The sequence below is a fragment of the Notolepis coatsorum genome (assembly GCF_963971535.1).
Source record: "Notolepis coatsorum genome assembly, chromosome: 15".
Classification (NCBI taxonomy): Eukaryota; Metazoa; Chordata; class Actinopteri; order Aulopiformes; family Paralepididae; genus Notolepis; species Notolepis coatsorum.
This window is the reverse complement of record NC_140179.1, coordinates 73181237-73203717: the sequence shown is the minus strand read 5'-3', so window position 1 is coordinate 73203717 and position 22481 is coordinate 73181237. Positions and strand designations below refer to the sequence as shown.

The 22481-nt window shown below is 44.5% G+C and overlaps 1 protein-coding gene across 1 annotated transcript in view; it reads right to left on the bottom strand.

Moving 5' to 3' along the window:
- sema3c (sema domain, immunoglobulin domain (Ig), short basic domain, secreted, (semaphorin) 3C) overlaps nucleotides 1-16395 on the bottom strand; it is a 197438-nt gene extending 181043 nt beyond the window's left edge. Inside the window, exon 1 of the mRNA XM_084330082.1 lies at nucleotides 16241-16395. Coding sequence (XP_084186208.1) covers nucleotides 16241-16379 — 139 coding nt within the window. The 5' untranslated portion in view covers nucleotides 16380-16395. The remainder of the gene's footprint in view (nucleotides 1-16240) is intronic.
- Nucleotides 16396-22481: the final 6086 nt, after the last annotated feature.

The following is a 22481-nucleotide window of genomic DNA, read 5'->3' as shown; positions in this document are numbered from 1 at the left end:
GGGGGACCAGCCTCTAGAACCAGCCAATCACTACGGGTTACATAGGTTCCAGAATTCCAGGTAGCTTATGAGCACGGTTGCGCTTCACCGTCAGAGAGGGACAACCAACCTTCTCATGAAGGACACAGTTATTAAAACATGCCGTCTGGCATCTCAAAGAGAACTACAACATATCCCAGCAAGCAACACTGCACAGGAAGCCACAGCTCACTTCCTACCAGTGTCATAAAGGCTCTGAGTTCTATTACATTTATTATTCAAGGATGTGACAGATAATGTAAACAGTTTTGGAATGCTTGATATGAGATGATGTCACATGCTTAACGTTAGATTTTCCATTGTATCTTTTCTACACCAGACAGGATAATTTACAGAGTGGCCTTTCTATTCCTGTGAGAAAGAGACATGAGCCAAATGTCACATTTAATTTCAGTTTCATTAAAAGAGCCCCCTCTGACAATAACACTGTTTTAGAAACAATTACATGGCCTCGCAGTTGATCAAGATTAGTTCCTGGAATGGGTAGATATGACAAATCTCTGTGGACCCAAGGAATGTGTGTTGTTGGGCCAATTATATACGTGAGTTCCATTCTAATCAGGCCAGAAGGGCGCGAAGGGGTCACGGTTTGCCGTTACGTCTCGCGTTTCAAAAATATTGCAATCATTCCATTAAGAACTGCAGATGTAGGCTATATCCATCAAAATATTAAAACAAAGATTTACCCGAATAGTAGGCTTTCACACTGTATCTGAATCTATTCTCATACTGTATCTTCAGGATGCCAGCCTAAACAATATTCTTACAGCATGTTTATACGCATATTATCGATATTATCTAATCCAAACAATGACTGGGAAAAATATACCTGCAAGCAGGGATATGGGCGCCAAGCAGGCATACCTTTCTAGACATTGGTCTACAGATTATGTGTACCAAGTTACATGCAGATTGGGGAAAATCTGTAGGAGGAGTAGCATTTTAAGTGTTTTTCACAGGAAGATTACCTCATTGAATTTGGCTTGAGCCAAAAATAATAATAGTAATTAAACCATGGGGTGCTTTGAACTCTGCATGAGCCAGGGAATTCCTTGCTACAATCATTTTGAAAATCAGACATAAAGTTAAAAAGTTACAGGCATAAACGTGACTCCAACGTTGACACGTTGGTGACAGAGGTCACGTGAGGGTCCCTAAACAGTCTGCCAAATGTGGTTTTGATACATTAAAGCGTTTCTGAGACATGACTCAACTTCCTGTTTGGCGGCTTTGTCACCAAATTCAATTGGCTGTCAAAAGCGAATGCATTGGAAAATCAAAAACATAAATCAAACCCGTGTAGACATTGGTCTACAGATTATGTGTACCACGTTTCATGCAGATTGGGGAAATATGTAGGAGGAGGAGCATTTAAAGTGTTTTCACAAAATGCTAAATGGCGGCAATCCAATATGGTTGTATACTATATACAATTCCAACGGTACCTTCAAAAGTTGCGTGCATAAATGCACCTCCAACTTTGACACGTTGGTGGCGCTAGAGTGTTGGAGCTGGGGACATGGGACTTGGTGACAGGGGTCAGTGGACTGTCCCAAATCAGTCTGCCAATTTTCATAACCTTCTGCCATACGGTTCTGTGGGCTGCCATAGACTCCAATGGCAGAAGAATAATACAAAACGGTAGAATCCCTCAAGGTGGCTTACGCAGTTTCACTGCTTGGCCCCCAATTATGTACTTGGTTTTGGGTTGAGTTCCCAGTGAGGGTCTCTTTTGCTTGTGTGACTCCACATTATACCAAGACAGCAAATAATGTCACATGGCAAAACAAAGCTTGGGACTAAAAAGATTATATTGTATACAAAGGCAGTGAGTGCAAACATCTCGTTATCAGATAGATAACACCAACGCTGTTTCCGATTGTTATATTGGAAACTTGGGAGTTGTTATCTTACCGAGCTGAGGAGAATGGCAATATATGACCGTTTATTATTTGGAGTGAGGTGCATTCTGGGTGGTGGTGTGGCATTCCTCCCTGTTTATTATTATTATTATGTTGCTTTGGTTGCCCGTCTCACCGCATCCACCGCTGGGAGAGAGAGCGAGAGAGAGAGAGAGCGGCGTGAGAGAGACAAGAATGTCTAAGACAGCAACTTCTCTCTGCAAGACTCCCAACTCCAGCAGGCTCAAGGACTTATTCGACCACCAAGCCATCAGACTCATGAACAATACCTAAACAATTATGATTTTACCCTGTGTTTTTATGTATGTAGTATTTTAAGTATTTTTTAGTACTGTATGTACATTTTATTCTACTGTTGCACTTTTTATATCACCACTCTCAGCACTTTTTCTTAAATAATTATTATGCTGGTTTTCATTGTGTTTTCTTTTGTATGTATTCTATTGTGTATTTTATTGACTGCTGACAAGATGTAACAATAAAACTGAATCTGACTGTTCCCTGTGAACCTGCCTTAGCCTTAGATAGGGTTTCAGTGGTGAAAAAGAGACAGAGGAGGTGGAGGAGGAGGAGGAGGAGGAGGAGGAGGAGAAGGCTGACTGATCTATGTCTGCCTCACACCCAGTGGTTTATTTTCCTCAGGGCCTTGGCTTGGTTAGTTACGGGCCGTAATAATAGAGGTCTTTACTTCTGGGAGCTGAATAATCCGGACACCAGGAATGACCCTCTGACTGCCCAGCAGGTGCCAAAAGCAATCTGCACCCTCCCGCCCCCCCCCCCCCCCCCCCCCCCTCTCTTTCTCTTTCCCTCCCACCCTGGCATTAATGCATGCCACCGTAATGTATAGAGCTGCTGCATACTGGAATTGTATACCTGTGAAGATAATGATGATCAGCAACAAAGTTACTTTATTTTTATCTTTTTTATTGATCTTTTTCCCCCTCCATTTTTCCTCCGATTTTCTCCCATCCCAATGTTAGTCGTTATGCCAATTCCCAATCCCCTTCCTGGTCGCTGCGCACTTATCCCCCACAGTCGGTCTGGGAGAGTGGAGGCTATCACGTGCTTCCTCCAACACACGTCTAGCCAATCAACCGCTTCTTTTCACCTGGCAGCGCGGACTCTCACTGAGAGGGTGTAACGTGTGGAAGGATCACACTACCCCCCTTAGATCCTATCCGCGCTGAGCAGGCGCCCCGACCGAACTGTAGGAGTCACTGTTTACAACGACCCGGACCCACCCCGCCAGCTTTCCCACCCTCTAATACAGCCAATTGTATTAGTGTCAACGGCCAGCCAAGCTGGTGACAACGCTGGAGCTGTGAGCTGGATTCGAACAGGCGAATCCAGCGTCTCCGGTGTTGGTGACAAACGCAATCTCCGCTACGCCACCTGACCACCCTCAACAAAGTTACTTTAAAGAAAAAGTTGAAAAAAATGCTGTTATGAATAATGAAATACAGTTGAGTTACTGATTTATTTAGTTAGTATTGTATTTGTGGCTGGAGCCTTTGTGTTTTTTTGTGTGATATTTTGAAGATATTGAGAATGTACTAAAGTGTTTCTTATGTTTTTATTATTTTTGTATTACTGTAATGTAATGTGCTGTAATGTTGTAAGTTATGTGTTCGGACCCCAGGAAGAATAGTCTATCACACATGGGTGTAGAGTAGACTAATGGGGATCCATAAAATAAACAAATAAACAAATAAACCCTTCAGTAGCCATTCCTCCCTCCTCTTCACCCCTGATTTTGGATGGAACCCAGGTACCCTAAAGTCTTCCCCCTGTGAGGACTTCCAGCTGGGGGTTATGGGAGAGAGGAGCCTCCGAATTGGGCTAAAAAGTCTCCACCACGGACACCAAGAAATCTGCAGCTCACCCATGATGAGGTGCCTCCTGATGAAGCCAAGGGGAGGAATGATGTGGAGTCAGTCCTCCATCCTTCTCAACTCTGGATGATTTGCAACTTGACCAGTGAAGATGAATTCTAGCGTCACACACTCCGGTGTTACTGTATCTAAAACCCTGAGGTCTGCCGCTAGGCTCCCGTTAAACTCGACTCTCTTTCTCCTTGTAGTAGTCTTCCTCCCACAACTCCGTGGCCTCCCTGCCTCTCCCTCTCCCATGGGTGGAGCTGGACTCTCTAGCGGTGGTGGCGGAGAGGAGGAGCATTGCTAAGCTCCATGCCATCAGGGACAGCCCCTCCCACCCACTACAGTCCACATCTCAGAGGATCTGACATGGTCAACACACATAGACACAGTAGTAAAGAAAGCGAAGCAGCGCCTCTACCACCTGAGACAGTTAAGGAAGTTCAGAGTATCGGGGAAGATACTCCAGTCCTTCTACTCAGGAGCTGTAGAGAGCATCTTGACCGGAAACATCACTGCCTGGTATGGGAACAGCACGGCACAGGACAAGAAGGCCCTACAGAGAGTGGTGCGCTCAGCCGAGCGTACCACGGGTATTGCGCTACCTCCCCTGCAGGCTCTATACAACAAGAGGTGCAAATCCAGAGCCTGCAGGATAATGAAAGACCCCCACCACCCCAATAACAGCCTGTTCCAGCTGCTGAGGTCAGGCAGACGCCTGCGAACCCCAGTTACTAGGACGGAGAGGCTTAGGCTAAGCTTCTTCCCCAGGCCATCAGAGCCTTGAACAATGAACATTGAGAGACACAGAAAACTGAACTATCCACACACAAGCACACACAAGCACACACAAGACACGCATGCTGAGCACGCTCACACACTAGCAGCCACTTTAAAGGTGCTCCCATAGTCGAGCAGACTGTACACAGAGCAGACTCCGCGGATGTCCGCGCGGCTCTTTGAGCTTTCATACCTTTGAGCTTTCATACGACGCCTCCGCGGTCTATTTCCTACATTTCTCGCTCCAGTTTTACTACATTTCCCACAATTCTGTGACTATGGGAGCGCCTTAACACTCACGCCGCACACACGCACACTTATGGCCAGAGGAAAGGCCACTTTAAATTAGTAAAACAACAATAACAGTGTATTGCACTACTAAAGCTACCTAGCATGTCCTATATGCTCTGTAAATACTATGTACAGATACCGAGATGGCACACCATGTTACCTGTTTATTGCACTGTTGTTTTTTATTGGATTCTATTATATGTTGTACCACTGTATTTTTATTGGATTCTATTATATGTTGTACCACTGTATTGCACATCGTCGCGGGCAAGACCAGCCGCATTTCATTGTATACCTGTATGCCGTGACAATTAAAACTCTTGACTTGACTTGACACAGACTTGGCTGACAGAAGGAGCATGTTCAGTGCTAGACTAACGCCCCCAAGATGTAGCACTGAACGGCACAGGAAGTCCCACTGTGCCTCGCTGCATCACTGAGCACAGGGTGACAGTTACCATCTTCCTGGACTTTTACTTTTAAAACAACATTGTTCAATATTATACTTACTGTACACTTACTGTAGATGTCTGTATATTTTTACTGTATATTTTATATTCAAATATATATTACATAACATAGGAAATGTAAATCCCACACAGTATTAATATTATTTTATTCTTAGGCTTATTTTATTCGTAGGCTTATTTTTTATTCTTATTCGTGACTAATTGGTTTGTCTACCTAAATGTTAGCCCCTTACGTGACTGCGATCTGCAAGCCAGGGCCTTTCGTATCCGCAGTCACTCTCAGCTATGCCGCCACCAGGCTCATACTAAGTACCAAGCGCTGAATTCTGAGCTGGGGGTGGGTCAAAAATATATCAGATATGAATTTCAAAGATACCCAGCGTACAATATGGGTTTAACACAACTTTACGTGGGGTCTGGAAGCTCGGAGTTGCTAATAAACAGTTTAAATCATTGCTACAAAACGAGTGGTACTCACAGAGCGAACGTGGCAAGATGGCGTCTTCTTCTTCTGCCGCTATTTGGCTGCCTGGTGCGCATGCGCTGTGACACCAACGGCGAAAATGGACGTTCGGTCTGTAAGTAGGCTACCACTCGTTTTGTAACAATGATTTAAACTGTTTATTAGCAACTCCGAGCTTCCAGATCGTAAAGCTGTGTTAAACCCATATTGTACGCTGGGTATCTTTGAAATTCATATCTGATATATTTTTGACGCACCCCCAGCTCAGAATTCAGCGCTTGGTACTTAATATGAGCCTGGTGGCGGCATAGCTGAGAGTGACTGCGGATACGAAAAGCTCCTGGCTTATTATATTTGGAATAAAAAATTGTTAAATTGAAGAGTTAATATTGCCGTTAGTCAACAAACAAAGCGACCTCCTTTTACCGGGGCACAGTGAATCACTTGAAAAATGTATCCACTGTGCCCCGATTCACTGTGCCCCGCATGCACTATGTGCAATCATGTGACATTTTTTCATTCATGGCCATTAGCAGCAGAGAGGACACATGCTCATAAAACTTCATTAAATATCCCTCAAATTACCAACATGTGCTTGGTTTCTTATTCCAGGATGATCTATACTAAATCACAAAAACAAAAGAAACCCGAAATTTTACATTTGATGGTACAAAACAGGGATTACCTTTCAATTCTTCAAAAAAGTGTGTTGCCTGGAAATTAAGCACATTTTCATATATGGATTGACCAGAGGCACACACTGATGACATCATCAAGGCATTGCTGTGTACAAGTTTCTATAAATAGCCACTGATTCACTGTGCCCCTTGATCCACTGTGCCCCGGTCTACTTGTGCTGTATAATAACAATAGATTTTAAGTCGTTCATATGGACTCTTCTGGTGAACACTGTAAACATGACCCCATTTGAAGGCAGCAACATCCCAAAAATGTTTCGTTAGCAAGGTTTTAACGGACATGCATGTGTTTGTGAAGTACTGATTGGATTATACTGCATGAGTTGTGTGAGAGTTTGTAAACGGATGCTTTGATATCGTTTCGCTGTTGTTAGAATGATCCCCTCTGTTAACTTCAAGTATGGCTACCGTTTTTGGGATTCTCTCTTCACCGTGGAGGCGTGCAAGAGATAAAAAAAATATTCTTTAGGAATTCAAGGCAACGCGGGGCGAGTAATCCATATACAAAATCATAATTTTTGGCTTAAGTGTTCCTTTAAGTCAGCCATTTGCAGGGGTGTAAAGTACTTGAGTAATTGTACTTCGGTACAATACTTAAGTACTGTTTTTGGGTACTTGTACTACTTTCCTAGATACTCTGACTTTTACTTGAGTAAGACTTTGAGACGGTACCCAATACCATACTTTCACTTAAAGGAACAGGCCAACATTATGGGAAACGTTCCGCGTACCGTCTTCTCCAGAGTCAGACAAGAAGATAGATACCAATTTCCTCTCTGTGCGTTCAGTAGGAAGCTAGCTAGGCTAGCAGAGAGGAAATTGGTATCTATCTTCTTGTTTGACTCTGGAGAAAGACGGTAAGTGCATTTCCCATAATATTGACATGTTCCTTTAAGTATAATTTCTGGGTACTTTTTACACCCCTGGCCATTTGGCAGTGTGGGGGAGAGAGAGTAAACAGTCTGCAGACTGCCTCCGAGCCTCTGTCTGCAGCCGCCCACTGTGGTCTGTTTCCTAGACGCCACAGTCCACACACCCCTCACAGTATATACACAGTCTGAGGAAGCTCTGCGTATGTAGCAGGCCATGCAGCTCCCTGTCTCTCTGACAGCTGGCTTCCAGCCCCCGACACAAAAGTCACACGACTTGCACATGTGGAAAAATCACATGTGTTTCATGTGTTATATGCTTCAGAGTTTTTTTTTTATAACACTTCATGTGTGATTGACATGATCCTAGGTAAGCTTGCGTTATTTCATGCATGTGATTTTCACAGTATCCCATGTGAAGCTTCGCTTTCGTGTAGCTGTCACGTGTAGCTGTCCCGTGTAGCTGTCATGTGTCGCTGTCACGTGTAGCGGTCAGGATGTCACGATCACGTGGCCGTTGTTTCTCTCATGAGACCCTGAAAATAACACATGTGAAATCATGTCGGCAGTTGGAACGACACGTGGAATCAAATGTGATGGGTTCCAAAAACACAACAGAAACACCTAAAAGGGTGGATTCTGAAATAAGAGAAAACCAGACAGAGAGAGAGGGGATGAGTGAGAGAAAAATAGAGAGGGAAAGAGAGCAAGAGAGAGGGGGGAGAGAGAGCAAGAGAGAGAGAGGGGAGAGAGAGCAAGAGAGAGAGAGGGGAGAAAGAGAGAGAGGAGAAAGAGCAAGACAGAGAGGGAGAGAGAACGAGGGAGATAGAGAGAAGAGGGAGATAAAGAGGGAGGGAGAGAAAGGGAGAGAGAGAGAGAGAGAGAGAGAGAGAGAGAGAGAGAGAGAGAGAGAGAGAGAGAGAGAGAGAGAGAGAGAGAGAGAGAGAGAGAGAGAAAGGGAGAGAGGGAGAAGATAGATGGAGGGTGAACCAGGAAAGACAGCACGACGCCACTCTCTCCCTTTGATCAAATAAACTGACCAGGGGTACCTCGCTGCTCTATAGGAAGCCTATCTGCAGCCAGAGGTGGTGAGAGGTGATCAAGCATCTCCATCAGCTCCTGTACAATAATAACCATTCCCATCAACTCCTGTACGATAATATCCACCCCCATCAACTCCTGTACAATAATATCCACCCCCATCAACTTCTGTACGATAATATCCACCCCCATCAACTCATGTACGATAATATCCACCCCCATCAACTCCTGTACGATAATATCCACCCCCATCAACTCCTGTATGATAATATCCACCCCCATCAACTCATGTACGATAATATCCACCCCCATCAACTCCTGTACGATAATATCCACCCCCATCAACTCCTGTACGATAATATCCACCCCCATCAACTCATGTACGATAATATCTACCCCCATCAACTCCTGTACAATAATATCCACCCCCATCAACTCCTGTATGATAATATCCACCCCCATCAACTCCTGTACGATAATATCCACCCCCATCAACTCATGTACGATAATATCCACCCCCATCAACTCATGTACGATAATATCCACCTCCATCAACTCCTGTACGATAATATCCACCCCCATCAACTCCTGTACGATAACATCCACCCCATCAACTCATGTACGATAATATCCACCCCCATCAACTCATGTACGATAATATCTACCCCCATCAACTCCTGTATGATAATATACACCCCCATCAACTCATGTACGATAATATCCACCCCCATCAACTCCTGTACGATAATATCCACCCCCATCAACTCATGTACGATAATATCCACCCCCATCAACTCCTGTACGATAATATCCACCCCATCAACTCATGTACGATAATATCCACCCCCATCAACTCATGTACGATAATATCCACCCCCATCAACTCATGTACGATAATATCCACCCCCATCAGCTCCTGTACGATAATATCCACCCCCATCAACTCCTGTACGATAATATCCACCCCCATCAACTCCTGTACGATAATATCCACCCCCATCAACTCCTGTACGATAATATCCACCCCCATCAGCTCCTGTACGATATTATCCACCCCCATCAACTCCTGTATGATAATATCCACCCCCATCAACTCATGTACGATAATATCCACCCCCATCAACTCATGTACGATAATATCCACCCCCATCAGCTCCTGTACGATAATATCCACCCCCATCAACTCCTGTACGATAATATCCACCCCCATCAACTCCTGTACGATAATATCCACCCCCATCAACTCCTGTACGATAATATCCACCCCCATCAGCTCCTGTACGATATTATCCACCCCCATCAACTCCTGTATGATAATATCCACCCCCATCAACTTCTGTACGATAATATCCATCCCCATCAGCTCCTGTACGATAATATCATAATAATATAACATCAGCTCCTGATAGATATCAGCCCAACTCCACATAACTCTACCTTACAGTGATAACACATCCCACTCCATGCCAGCTCAGCCTGTCCACTAAGGCTGAGCCCGAACGTTCGAACGTTCAAACGTTCGTTCGTTAAGCTGACATTCGGACTTTAATTAATGGGTTCGAACGTTCGGTGAAAAAAAATAAAGCAGGCGCAACGACGGTGAGGCGATGTGAAGCGGCGCGTCCCCCGAGTTGCTCGGCTCAACCAGTATGGTCTCTGCCGGGCTGTTGCTGGTCTGGATACTCAACCAGAGCTCTAGTCTCAACCAATGCAATAGAACAATTTTGATTGAATGACAGGCGATTCTGCCAATTACGTCACACCGCTTGCACCCGCCTCTGCTGTTACCACCAATCGGCAAGCGTTTATTATTTTTTTTACTTCCGGCAATGCCGCCATTGATCTGCTTCTGCTTGAGAGAAGCATTAACGTAGCGTTAGCTCCCCACCGAGGAAGTAAAAGTCGTAACAACTTTCCATAGGTGAACCTGCGGATGGATCATTAATGCATACCAGCCTTTTTCGGCCACGGAGCGCGAGCTTCATGGCGGGAGGTGGTTGCGTTGGAAACAACTCTGGCCGAGGCGGCAGGCGTGTTGGGAGCCCGGCAGGACCCCCGCGCCGGTGTCTCTCTGTCTCTCTGCCGTCCCCCGTTCAGAGGTAGACGGTGGAAGGAGCCGAGGCGCGCGCCTCTCTCCTTCCCGTCGACCAAGAGTGAATACCTGTTATTGAACGTGTAACACTAACTATATAACGTGAATGCCACAAAACGAATGCATTTGTTTATCTAGCCCCTTACATGACTGCGGTGTGCAAGGGCTATTGTTTATCATAAGTAGGAACTTTATGCAGTACTCAGTAGCTTGTTTATTTTCTTCTGAGTGCTTTGTTTAATTACATGTTTACATGAACAGCCACCACTGTAAACAACATGTTTTTTCACCAATAGATTATGCAATGCCGCCCTCCGTAGGATCTATAATAATAATAAAAAATTTACAAAAAACGAACGTTCGAACGTTCGTTCGATAAACCCTGGCGAACGTTCGAACCCTAAAAACAGGGTTCGGGCTCAGCCTTACTGTCCACACACATTTTGAAATAGGCCCTTTTTGGGTCATGTGTTAATGTAAGGGTTAAGTTTAGGCATGTGGTGGTTACGGTTAAGGTTAGGGTGTGTGTGTGTGTGTGTGTGTGTGTGTGTGTGTGTGTGTGTGTGTGTGTGTGTGTGTGTGTGTGTGTGTGTGTGTGTGTGTGTGTGTGTGTGTGTGTGTGTGTGTGTGTGTGTGTGTGTGTGTGTGTGTGTGTGTGTGCGTGCGTGCGTGCGTGCGTGCGTGCGTGCGTGCGTGCGTGCGTGCGTGCGTGCCTGCCTGCCTGCCTGCCTGCCTGTCTGCCTGTCTGCCTGTCTGCCTGTCTGTCTTGTCTGTCTTGTCTGTCTGTCTGTCTGTCTGTCTGTCTGTCTGTCTGTCTGTCTGTCTGTCTGTCTGTCTGTCTGTCTGTCTGTCTGTCTGTCTGTCTGTCTGTCTGTCTGTCTGTCTGTCTGTCTGTCTGTCTGTCTGTCTGTCTGTCTGTCTGTCTGTCTGTCTGTCTGTCTGTCTGTCTGTCTGTCTGTCTGTCTGTCTGTCTGTCTGTCTGTCTGTCTGTCTGTCTGTCTGTCTGTCTGTCTGTCTGTCTGTCTGTCTGTCTGTCTGTCTGTCTGTCTGTCTGTCTGTCTGTCTGTCTGTCTGTCTGTCTGTCTGTCTGTCTGTCTGTCTGTCTGTCTGTCTGTCTGTCTGTCTGTCTGTCTGTCTGTCTGTCTGTCTGTCTGTCTGTCTGTCTGTCTGTCTGTCTGTCTGTCTGTCTGTCTGTCTGTCTGTCTGTCTGTCTGTCTGTCTGTCTGTCTGTCTGTCTGTCTGTCTGTCTGTCTGTCTGTCTGTCTGTCTGTCTGTCTGTCTGTCTGTCTGTCTGTCTGTCTGTCTGTCTGTCTGTCTGTCTGTCTGTCTGTCTGTCTGTCTGTCTGTCTGTCTGTCTGTCTGTCTGTCTGTCTGTCTGTCTGTCTGTCTGTCTGTCTGTCTGTCTGTCTGTCTGTCTGTCTGTCTGTCTGTCTGTCTGTCTGTCTGTCTGTCTGTCTGTCTGTCTGTCTGTCTGTCTGTCTGTCTGTCTGTCTGTCTGTCTGTCTGTCTGTCTGTCTGTCTGTCTGTCTGTCTGTCTGTCTGTGCAAGACAGACAAGAAGATGCATACCTTTTTTGTCTCTGTGCGTGCATTTTAGCTTTGGGAATAGACGCTCCGTTAGCATAGCTTAGCTTCATCACTGGAAGTGAGGCAGGACAGTAGCCTTACAGTGCCTTACAGTGTATTGCAAGGTCTGACATTGACCAAACTTGATATGCATGACCTTGGTGGGCTCTAGGTCAACTCCTGAAAAGGGGGTCAATGTCAGACTTTGCAATCAAAAGTTAGGGGGCGCACTGAAATTATGGCAAGGGTTATTAGCCCCCTAACTTTTGATTGCAAAGTCTGACATTGACCCCCTTTTCAGGAGTTGACCTAGAGCCCACCAAGGTCATGCATATCAAGTTTGGTCAATGTCAGACCTTGCAATACACTGTAAGGCACTGTAAGGCTACTGTCCTGCCTCACTTCCAGTGATGAAGCTAAGCTATGCTAACGGAGCGTCTATTCCCAAAGCTAAAATGCACGCACAGAGACAAAAAAGGTATGCATCTTCTTGTCTAACTCCAGGGAAGATGTTAAATAAGCTAATTTCCAAAAAAAGTGGAGTTCCCCTTTAAGAGAAGCGGTCTCCTCATAACCGAGTATGTAATGCTACAACACTGGAACCAAAACAGGGATGGAACCAAAAATGACTTCCTACCACCACCACCGCCGCTACAGAGGAAAGGCCTGCCGTGTGTATAACTAAACCTAAAAATGTGACGATGAATCGCATAACTCCGTTTTGAAAACGTTTGGAACGGGCGCCCGCACGCCTTTGCAGTTGTAAAGTGTAAATTGTTAGCCTCATACAATAATTGCCTAAGTAGTTTTTGGGCCAAATAGAGATTTCTGCCTAACTGTACTCTCTCCTCACACTGCTGCATCGCGCTGGCTTAGTGCCTATGTCCTCAGCCAATCAGAACGCTTGTTAAGTAAAAAGATCCCCATCTGCCCAACTCACTCGTGTGACTTGTGCACTTTAACGTTACATACACAAACGGCGATCGCATGACTTAGGCAAGTATAACAACTGTATACGTATTAGGGGTGTAAAGGTACACGTATCCGTACCTACCGTACCGAACCGTTTCAGTGTGTACCCTACCGTATCCTTATCGAACGGCTGTGTAGTGTACCGAACGAATACAACGGTATGTTAACCACTAACGACCGCCCACCGGGGGCTGTTTTTTTTCACAATCTAATATAATTATTATTATTTTTTTTCACGATTATTCATTTCAATATAGAATATTCGTTGACAGCCCTACAAGTACAATTAGTTACTGCACACTACATCACCCCTGAGTGGAACATGGAAAGCCAAACTTTCCCCCACTGTACCGAAAACCCGTACCGAACCTCGACTTCAAAACCGAGGTACATACCGTACCGTGGTTTTTGTGTACCGTTACACCCCTACTACGTATATATGTATGAGGAAAAATGCCTAAGTCACAACATATTTTGTTTAAAAGTCACCTTATTTTGTTACGCAATGGTTGTTGTGTTTTTGTATTTTTGCAAACTTGTTGATACACCTTGTGGAACTTATTTTCAAAATATTATTAATAAACTCATACACATTTGCTGGAAAATTAGTTTTTTCTTCTTTTCCAAAAATCTTGAAAAATTACTTAGGCAATTATATATTATTATTATAATTATTATATATTATATGAGGCTAACGAAATGTGATATATCAGCGGAAATCACTCGAGCCTCTATCGTCGTTAGCTATGAGTGAACACAACACTCACAAGAGTTAGGTTTGTTTGAGATCAGTGTTCATCAGAAAACAGAGTTCTATAGTTCTTCATCAGAGGTACTAGCTGATGGTCACTGGCGCTGTGCTCTGCACTCTGCACTCCTGGGATTATAGTCTGTGACCGCGACCATGTGACCACAAAAGTTTAACACCGCGGTCTCGTCCAATTGAAAAGGATCCGGTTCAACTCAGGAGTGAGTTTTACACCGACGGACTATCACTGTGTATACTATGTGGTTTTAACCTCATTACGTGCGCTTACACAGCGCACATGTTAATGTGTGGATGCTTGTACTGTGTCCCACTGTAATTAAGTAAGGGATAATGTATAGCTACGAGGTCATTATCGCAAAATAATTGACCGACACAGAGTTTAGAATACAGAGGCGCCTCGCTGAGGTGTTCTAAATGTAGTGAAGGTCAATTATTTTGCGACAATGACCGAGTATAGCTATACATTATCCCGCTTATTACATGGCTAACTTACTAACAATATACCTAATTCATTTTACACCATCGGCAAGACGAGATCAAATGCAGACGCAGTTCTGTTCTGTCGCTCTGTGCTGTCATCGCCGGCAGCTTCGCCAGCAGCCGGCAGGTGTGTCATTGCACTGATGCAGTGTGTGTCAGTGGGCTTGATAGCGAACAGCTGCGAACAGCGGTCATTATTGCTCGGCAGAGGTCCGTTATCGAGTAATAACGGACCTCTGACGAGCGCTATTGACCAATCACAATCAAGCATTTCGGCGAATGTTAAAACGCCATGTAATAATGTGTGTGTTAACTAGGGCTGTGTGTGTGTGTGTGTGTGCGTTTACACCAGGCCCGGACTGGCCATCGGGAGCACCGGGAGTTTTCCCGGTGGCCTGGCCTGCACAGATAAAAAAAAAAATGATATAAAAAAAAGATTATATATTTTTTTTTATTTATTTTTTTTTTTGCCTGGCCATTGTTTCTAGTTGTGGCGGCGGCGCAGCGCGATAGTTTTTAGATAACCAGGTGGGTGGGGAACAACCAGGATTTCACTGTCTGCGACAGAGTTGGAGAACTATCTGACTCTCTCTCCCTCACGCGGACACACACACACACAATGGAGCCGTGCTGCCGCTTGTGATTGGTGGAGGCGGGACCAGGCGATACAACTGATTGACCGTGGAGGCGGCGAATGGAATGGCAGATGGCACACTCCCAAAAGGAGTTGTTAAATCTGACATTACAAAAAACAATATGTGGTGGTTATGATTGGGGCTGGAGTTGAATAAACAATTAAAATAATTCCAAGATAATTCAAAGAATACACACCTTTGCCACATTGGCTAAAAACATAATCACTGCAAAGTTATCAAAAAAATAAGAATCTGATCAGACACAAGGGTTAAGTTGTTGTTCCCTTTCTAATTTCCTCAAAAACATCTAGTCTAGTTAATGTGATCAATATTATTTGACAATTGATGCTTTTTGTTGGAAATTTCAGTCAGTGAGCTCATACTTTGAGCTCATTTTATAGTTAAAATGATTGAGACAACGCAATCTTCTGTCTTCATTGTGCATGCATGCGTGTGCTCACCACACGTGATACATGTGTCACTATTCTGCCAGTGGTTACTGTTATTATAGTATTGTAATGAAAGGTCTGTTATTTAATGTTTGTGTAAAGGGCTATTTTAACTGTTGATGGGTAGTGCATCAGTAAAGTGAATATGGTATTGTGCTCTTGCCTTGTTTGAATAGGTGGAGAGAGTGGTTAACTGTATTATAATAGTAAATAGAAAAATATGTTGTGCTCTTGCTTTTTTCTTTTTGAAGGTGGAGAGAGTACCATTGCTAGTGCCACAACAGTTTTATTTGAAGTTCAACAGTACATTGTACTAAGCAATTGTTGGCTCATTAGTTTGTGATTCACATGCATTAAAATTCACCAGAATGCAGGAAATTAAGTCTTTGTAACAAACATTTTCCGGGTGGGGGACCCCCAGACCCCCCACTTAAAAAGTGGCCTGATTGGGGCTATATTTCGCGCTATATCTCCTGGTATGAATTATTTCCCCAGTCCGGCCCTGGTTTACACTTGTGTGTGCAATGCGTGCAGGTGTATGAGAGAACATGTGGAAACCTTACCTTTCATTCTCCAAGCTCTGTGTACATTCTAATAGAGACTGAAGTGTGTGTGTGTGTGTGCGTGTGCGTGTGTGTGTGCGTGTGTGTGCATGCGTGTGTGTGTGTGTGTGTGTGTGTGTGTGTGTGTGTGTGTGTGTGTGTGTGTGTGTGTGTGTGTGTGTGTGTGTGTGTGTGTGTGTGTGTGTGTGTGTGTGTGTGTGTGTGTGTGTGTGTGTGTGTGTGTATTTGTGGATAGTGGAGAATAACACGGTGTGAGTTGAGTTCTTACCCTCGAAGGAGAGCAGAACTCTGGGCAGCGTCTGAGAGAGGCTGGAGACGCTGGAGGCGAAGAGGAGACAGAGAGCCAGGAGGGACAGACCGCTCAGAGGCCCCAGAGGGGGTCTGGCCAACCCCTCTGGCCAGCCCATGACTGCAGGGCTCGGGGACCGCACACCTGCTGGGAGGGAGGGAGGGAGGGAGGGAGATACATAATCTTATTCAGAGATAAATAAACCCGTCAGATACAGAAGCATGGTTGTCTGTTTACAGACCCAGTCGATGACCCAAACGTACCCTCACCAAAGAAAAAATATAAATAAAAAAATAGGAATGGAGACAGTATTTTCATTCTCTAGTTCAGCGGTTCTCAAACTACGGGTCGCGACCCAAAGTGAGGACGTGGGTAGGTGACAGTGGGGTCGTGCATTGGCAAGTTAAAATAAAAAAAATCAAATGTTATGTTCTGGCAACATATTTTGGCTAAATATGCCTTGTTTTATAAATGTGTATTGATAACATAGTGCTGTAATAATAAAAAAAATAAAAATAAAAATATTTTTTTATCTTTCCCCCCCTCCTTTTTCCTCCGTTTTTCTCCCATCCCAATGTTAGTCGTTATGCCAATTCCCAATTCCCAATCCCCTTCCTGGTCGCTGCGCACCTGCCCCCTACGGTCGGTCTGGGAGAGTGGAGGCTATCACATGCTTCCTCCGACACATGTGTAGCCAATCAACCGCTTATTTTCACCTGTTTCAAGTTTCTTTAATAGTTGTCATACAGAAGTACAGAATACTTTTGTACAAAATGCTTCTTACTGTTGCGCTCCAGAGACTGTGCAAGACAAGATAAGTATGAAATAAAATAACATAGTAAAATTAGAAGTAAAAAAATGAGGTCACAGTGTTCAGTTTAGACATATGTACAATGTTCGATGCAGAATAGACGTAGTTACCATACAATATACAATACTGTGCAGTGTACTAATATACAATACTATATAGTGCAAGGCAGAAATGGAGAAATGGGACGAGGTGCAATTTAGGTACAATTCACAGTAGGTGTACGAGTTGTAGTGCAAATCCTTTATCAATAAATATAAAGTGGCAGCGCGGACTCTCACTGAGAGGGTGTAACGTGTGGAAGGATCACACTACCCCCCTTAGATCCTTTCCTCGCTGAGCAGGCGCCCCGACCGAACTGTAGGAGTCGCTGTTTACAACGACCAGGACCCACCCACCAGCTTTCCCACCCCTAACACTGCCAATTGTGTTAGTATGAACGACCAACCAAGCTGGTAGCAATGCCGAGAGCTGGGCTCAAACCCAGCATCTCCTCCACTAGTGGCGAGCGCCTTGCCCACTTAGCCGCTGTAATAACATTTTCTAATAAATATGCATCATCAAGTTCAACAACGTGTGCTTTTATTCTGATATTCCTTAATTCCACATTAACACATTGACCGCCAGCAGCAGGGGGTGCTGATCCTCTTCAGCGCCAGGTCTTTATTCAATGGATATAGTTTTAGACTGCGACATTTTGTGAGTCCTTAAAATATATCTTATATTATAGCTATGGGTCTAATACACCCGTCGATTGTCAGTGAGTTGCTTCCAGTCAACATGCACGAAACAGATTGTTTTTTCATCTGTACATTTCCGTTTTATACCGTTTTGAATATGAGTATGGTTTGGGTGATAATGAGTAATTCCAGGAAAGGCATTTTAGTGTAATCCAGTCATCACGTTGTAATTTTTCGGCTGATTATCGAATCATCCTGAAATCAACGCTAGATTATTATTATTATATCTCCTCGTGCATACATGAAATGGCCCTCGTAGCGCGGCGCTCCCCCCCGCCACCTCCTGCACTCAACGGTAAACAGCCACATACACACACACAACGCAAGGTTTTATATATAGAGTCCTTACCTTGTCTCTGATGTAATGCAAAAAAAAGAATCCAATTATCTGATCGCCATTCCAGTTATCCACAGTGATTGTGTCCCCGACATTACAGAGCATTACACATGAACGGGCGGGCGGGGTTAGTGTCCCATGCCATCGTTGTAAAGGCCTGCCTCGCCTGAGTATTTAAACCCCACCCCCACGGCTCAGATCGGCTCAGAAAACACACCAGCCCATTTCCAATGGAGTACAATAGCTCCGCAAGGCAGTAGAGGGCGGTGTTGACCGTCTGCCAGCTCAGACAGGGTCTGAAGGGTCTGCAGAGGCTGCAGCCATGAATTATGAATAGATATAGCGAATAAACAATAACGATCCCAAAAACGAGTTAACTCGTTGTTGGCGCTGAACACATGGCGGGCATTAACAAGTTAACTCGTTCTTGGCGCAGATTGTGTTAAGTGTGGGGTTGCCAAAAAAATTCCTAAATAAAATGGCGTTGTGGTGAGCAGCCGTTCCTGCTATAGGTTTTTCATCGTTCACTAACAAAGCATCCAGATTTTTTATTTTTTTTAGATTTATTTTTTTAGCATTTTTACAGCTTTATTCTTGTCAGACATGACCGACAGAGAGCAGAGGAGAGGAAGAACGGGAGAAGATATGAGGGGAGGACATGCAGCAAATCCATCCGGGATCGGGAGACGAACCCGGGTTTTTCTATTAACTAATAGAAAAACAATGCTTCTGAATGTGTGTCAATATCAATGTCGTCAGGCTGTGGCTATGACGTGGGGAAAACCCCCCTCCTACCCCCTCTATGAGGAGCTAGCCAAGAGGTATACAACCATTGGACAAATGATTCCTGCCAATAGTTGGAAAACGAACAGCTGGAAAACTCAAGACTGGCTGACTCGTTGCTACTAAACACTGCACAGACTCTGGTGCAGTGTGTTATTACTATGTATATACCATCGTCGATAGAGCATACATTGTCTATTGTTCTATTATTAAGGTATATTCTATTATGGCGGCTGGGTGGCGCAGCGGACATTGCACTCGTCACCAACGCAAGAGACACCGGGTTCGACTCCGGCTGTCAGCGTTGCCTCCGGCTTGGGCCGGCCGTCATACTAACTCAATTGGCAGAGTTAGGAGGTGGAAGTCGATGGGTGGTAATCTGGACGTTGTGGACAGCGACTCCTACAGGTCGGTTGGGGGACGCCTGCACAGCAGAGACAGGAAATGGCGGGGGTAGTGTGAGCCTCCCACACGTTACACCTTGCCACTGAGAGTCCGCGCTGGCAGGGGAAAGATGTGACAGGCTGCCTCCTCGTGTACCGGAGGGGACATGTGATGCAAGGCTTCTATCCTCCCTACAACCGGCCAGTGGGGGGCATATGCGAGCGACGTTCAAGACAGGGGAGGGAGAATTGGCACACTGGAATTGGGATGGGAGAAAAATAGAAAAAGAGGAGAAAAAGTGGATACAAAAAGAAAAGGTATATTCTATTTATTCTCCTGCCTGTACCTCCCCTCGCCCCCTCATGCTGCTATGACACCTGAATGCCCGCAAGGGGATCAATAAAGGGACACTTGACTTGACTTAAATGTTGTGTAACATTAACAGACAGAGTGATCATGAGATCCCATTCCACATCAGAGCAATAACCTCCATCTCACACTTCAAACAGGCCTACAAACAACATCTGATGCTAGAACACATCTGTAATCACTGATCAGACTCTTTCCTAGGTCTTACTCTTGTTGATACTGTCGATTTGTATTGACTGCTATGACTGCATGTTTGTCCTTGCTGTCCGCAATGACTATAATGCAATGTCTTTGTCAGGATTATAATGGTTGTATATATGTACGAGAGACTGCAATTCAAAACTGGCCCCTACAAATGTCCTAACCCAGTTGTACAATAAAGACCAAGCATGGCTTTGTCAGTATTCCAATGTACAGCCCCACCCAACCCAACACCTACCCAACCTCCTCCAATGTACAGTTTCCATGTCAAATGTATGTCAGTATTCCAATGTACAGTGTGTCCCCCCCCCCTACCCAACCCCCCCCCACCTCCAATGTACAGCCCCACCCCACCTACCCAACCTCCCCCAATGCACAGTTTCTATGTCAAATGTATATACTCTTCTTCTGGATTTTTTTAGTATCACAAACAGTACTGTATTTGAAAATCTGGTATGTCATAAATGTATAGATGTAGCAGTACTGTCTATCTGTATGTCATGTGTGTCATATGATGAATTGAAAATGGGGGACCCTGATGGAAACAAGACGAAAGTCTTTCTCTGGTCTGCATCCTCTTAACAATTGTATGTATTGAGCTGTACTGTACTGTACCCATTCTGCAATCTGTTAATAAACTTTTCAATCAATCAATCAATCAATACAGTAGTGCAACTGCCTATTTGTTTTGTATTTAAATTATTGTTTCATGTGCTGCAGAACAGGAACCTTCTGAAAAACTGTTTGTAACTGAGTCAGGACAGTTTAAATGTACATTGTGAAATGTCTTAAATTTTTTTACCATTTCCTGTATAAAGAAAGTATAAATTAAATGAAATCTAGATCTTTTCACAGTATTTTTTCGTGACAGCTCACTGGTCCCAGTTGTGCTTTTAATGATAATGGTCCTGTTTTCAACAGCTGTCTGTGGGAGAAGTCCTTTGGGATTGCCGTCACTTTGATCCTACAGACATCCGCTGTAACACTTCCCCCGGTCCTGTGGGACCAACCGGCAACCCTCCGCCCCGTTCGGTTGGTCCAGGGCCCTATTCCCCGTACCTGGTTCAACTAAGTCGATCAAGATGTCATTATCCAGCTTCAGTTAACCCGATGTTTGAAGCCGGGATTTTCCTGTTCCTCGAAGGTGGATTCAGTCTCGTTAACTCAAGCCAGACTTGAGACTCTGGATAAGTGCGCGTGCCCGCCTCAGCCGAGAAGGCAGCAAGTGTCGAGAGCAGAGATCCTGATTCTCTAGCGGCATTGATTGATTAATTGATTTAAAACTTTAGTAACATATTGCAGTACGGCTCAATCGCCTCGCCGACAAGTTAAATGCGTTATCTATAGGCTAATTTTAAGTCCCTCATTACCTCAATCAATCAGATTATATTTCTTTAAACTTGCCTGCTGGATTGAATAATCAAATGAGATCTTGCTAGCGAAAATAATTAGTAAAACTGTTATACAGAATAACGATACGGCTCCCTTACCCATTGATTGATGTATGGTCGATCTTTTACTTATCTTCTCTGTGGTGTAACGGGTTCTTCTTTTGACTTTCACGCAGACGACCGGGGTTCGAAACCTAGTTGTGTCCTTCTTTTTGCAATATAGGAATAATTCAATTTGGTGCACGTTGAGAGCTATATAAAGAATGACATCCTCAATGCATGTAGATTTATAATATTTTAACTTAAAACCAGGCTACCTTTGCGTATAATAATTAATATTATATTCAAAAAAATTATATTGGAAACACGGGGTTTCGAACACCGGTCGCTGGGTTGCCAGGATTGAGCACTACCGCTGAGCCACTGTGCCAGATGTGATAAATTCATTGTTTATACATTAATGAACGAGAGACCCGTGTTTAGAATATTCTTTATTTTGTTGTTGTTGCACCGAGCGAGCGCCACGGTATATAACGTGCATTATTTAGGACAAAGTGAATTTAGTATCAGCATTTTGGGTCTATTTTACATTTCAAAAGACCCCTCTGGAAGAATGGAGCACAAAAACGTAATTCAGAATGGTATAACGCAGATCCTAGACTGTGGGAATAATTTCAGGAAACGCGCTGTCACTCCTTTGCGGGGGCGTGGCGATGGTTGATCCGGCTAACTTGAACTTAAACCCTGCTTTCGACCAGGCTCAAACTTTTGGATCTGTTGTCATGGTGATTTGGAAAATCCAGGTACGGGGAGCCGGAAAGTCCGGCTTAAGTCAGACTTAACCGAAAGTTATCCGGCTAACTCAGTTATCCAGGTACGGGGAACGGGGCCCAGGACTCAGACACTCACAACCCCCCATCAATACCCTTCACAAAATAACATTGGCAACCGGTGGGCTGAGCGCTGAGCCAGATGTGGCAGATCTGGCATCAGCTCACACACCTACTTAACATTCTCATCTGCCATTTATATTTGTTATGTTCTTTGTCTATGTTGTCATTGTTGTTTCCATTGTGTTAGTTTTGTGTTCCCCTGTCTGTGTTTTGTAAATATGTTTTAGTCTCGTTTGTCTCAGTTTGTACAATTGTTATTGTTCCCCCTGTATGCTCTGTATTCTGTTAGTTCTGTCTACCACACCTGTGTCCTG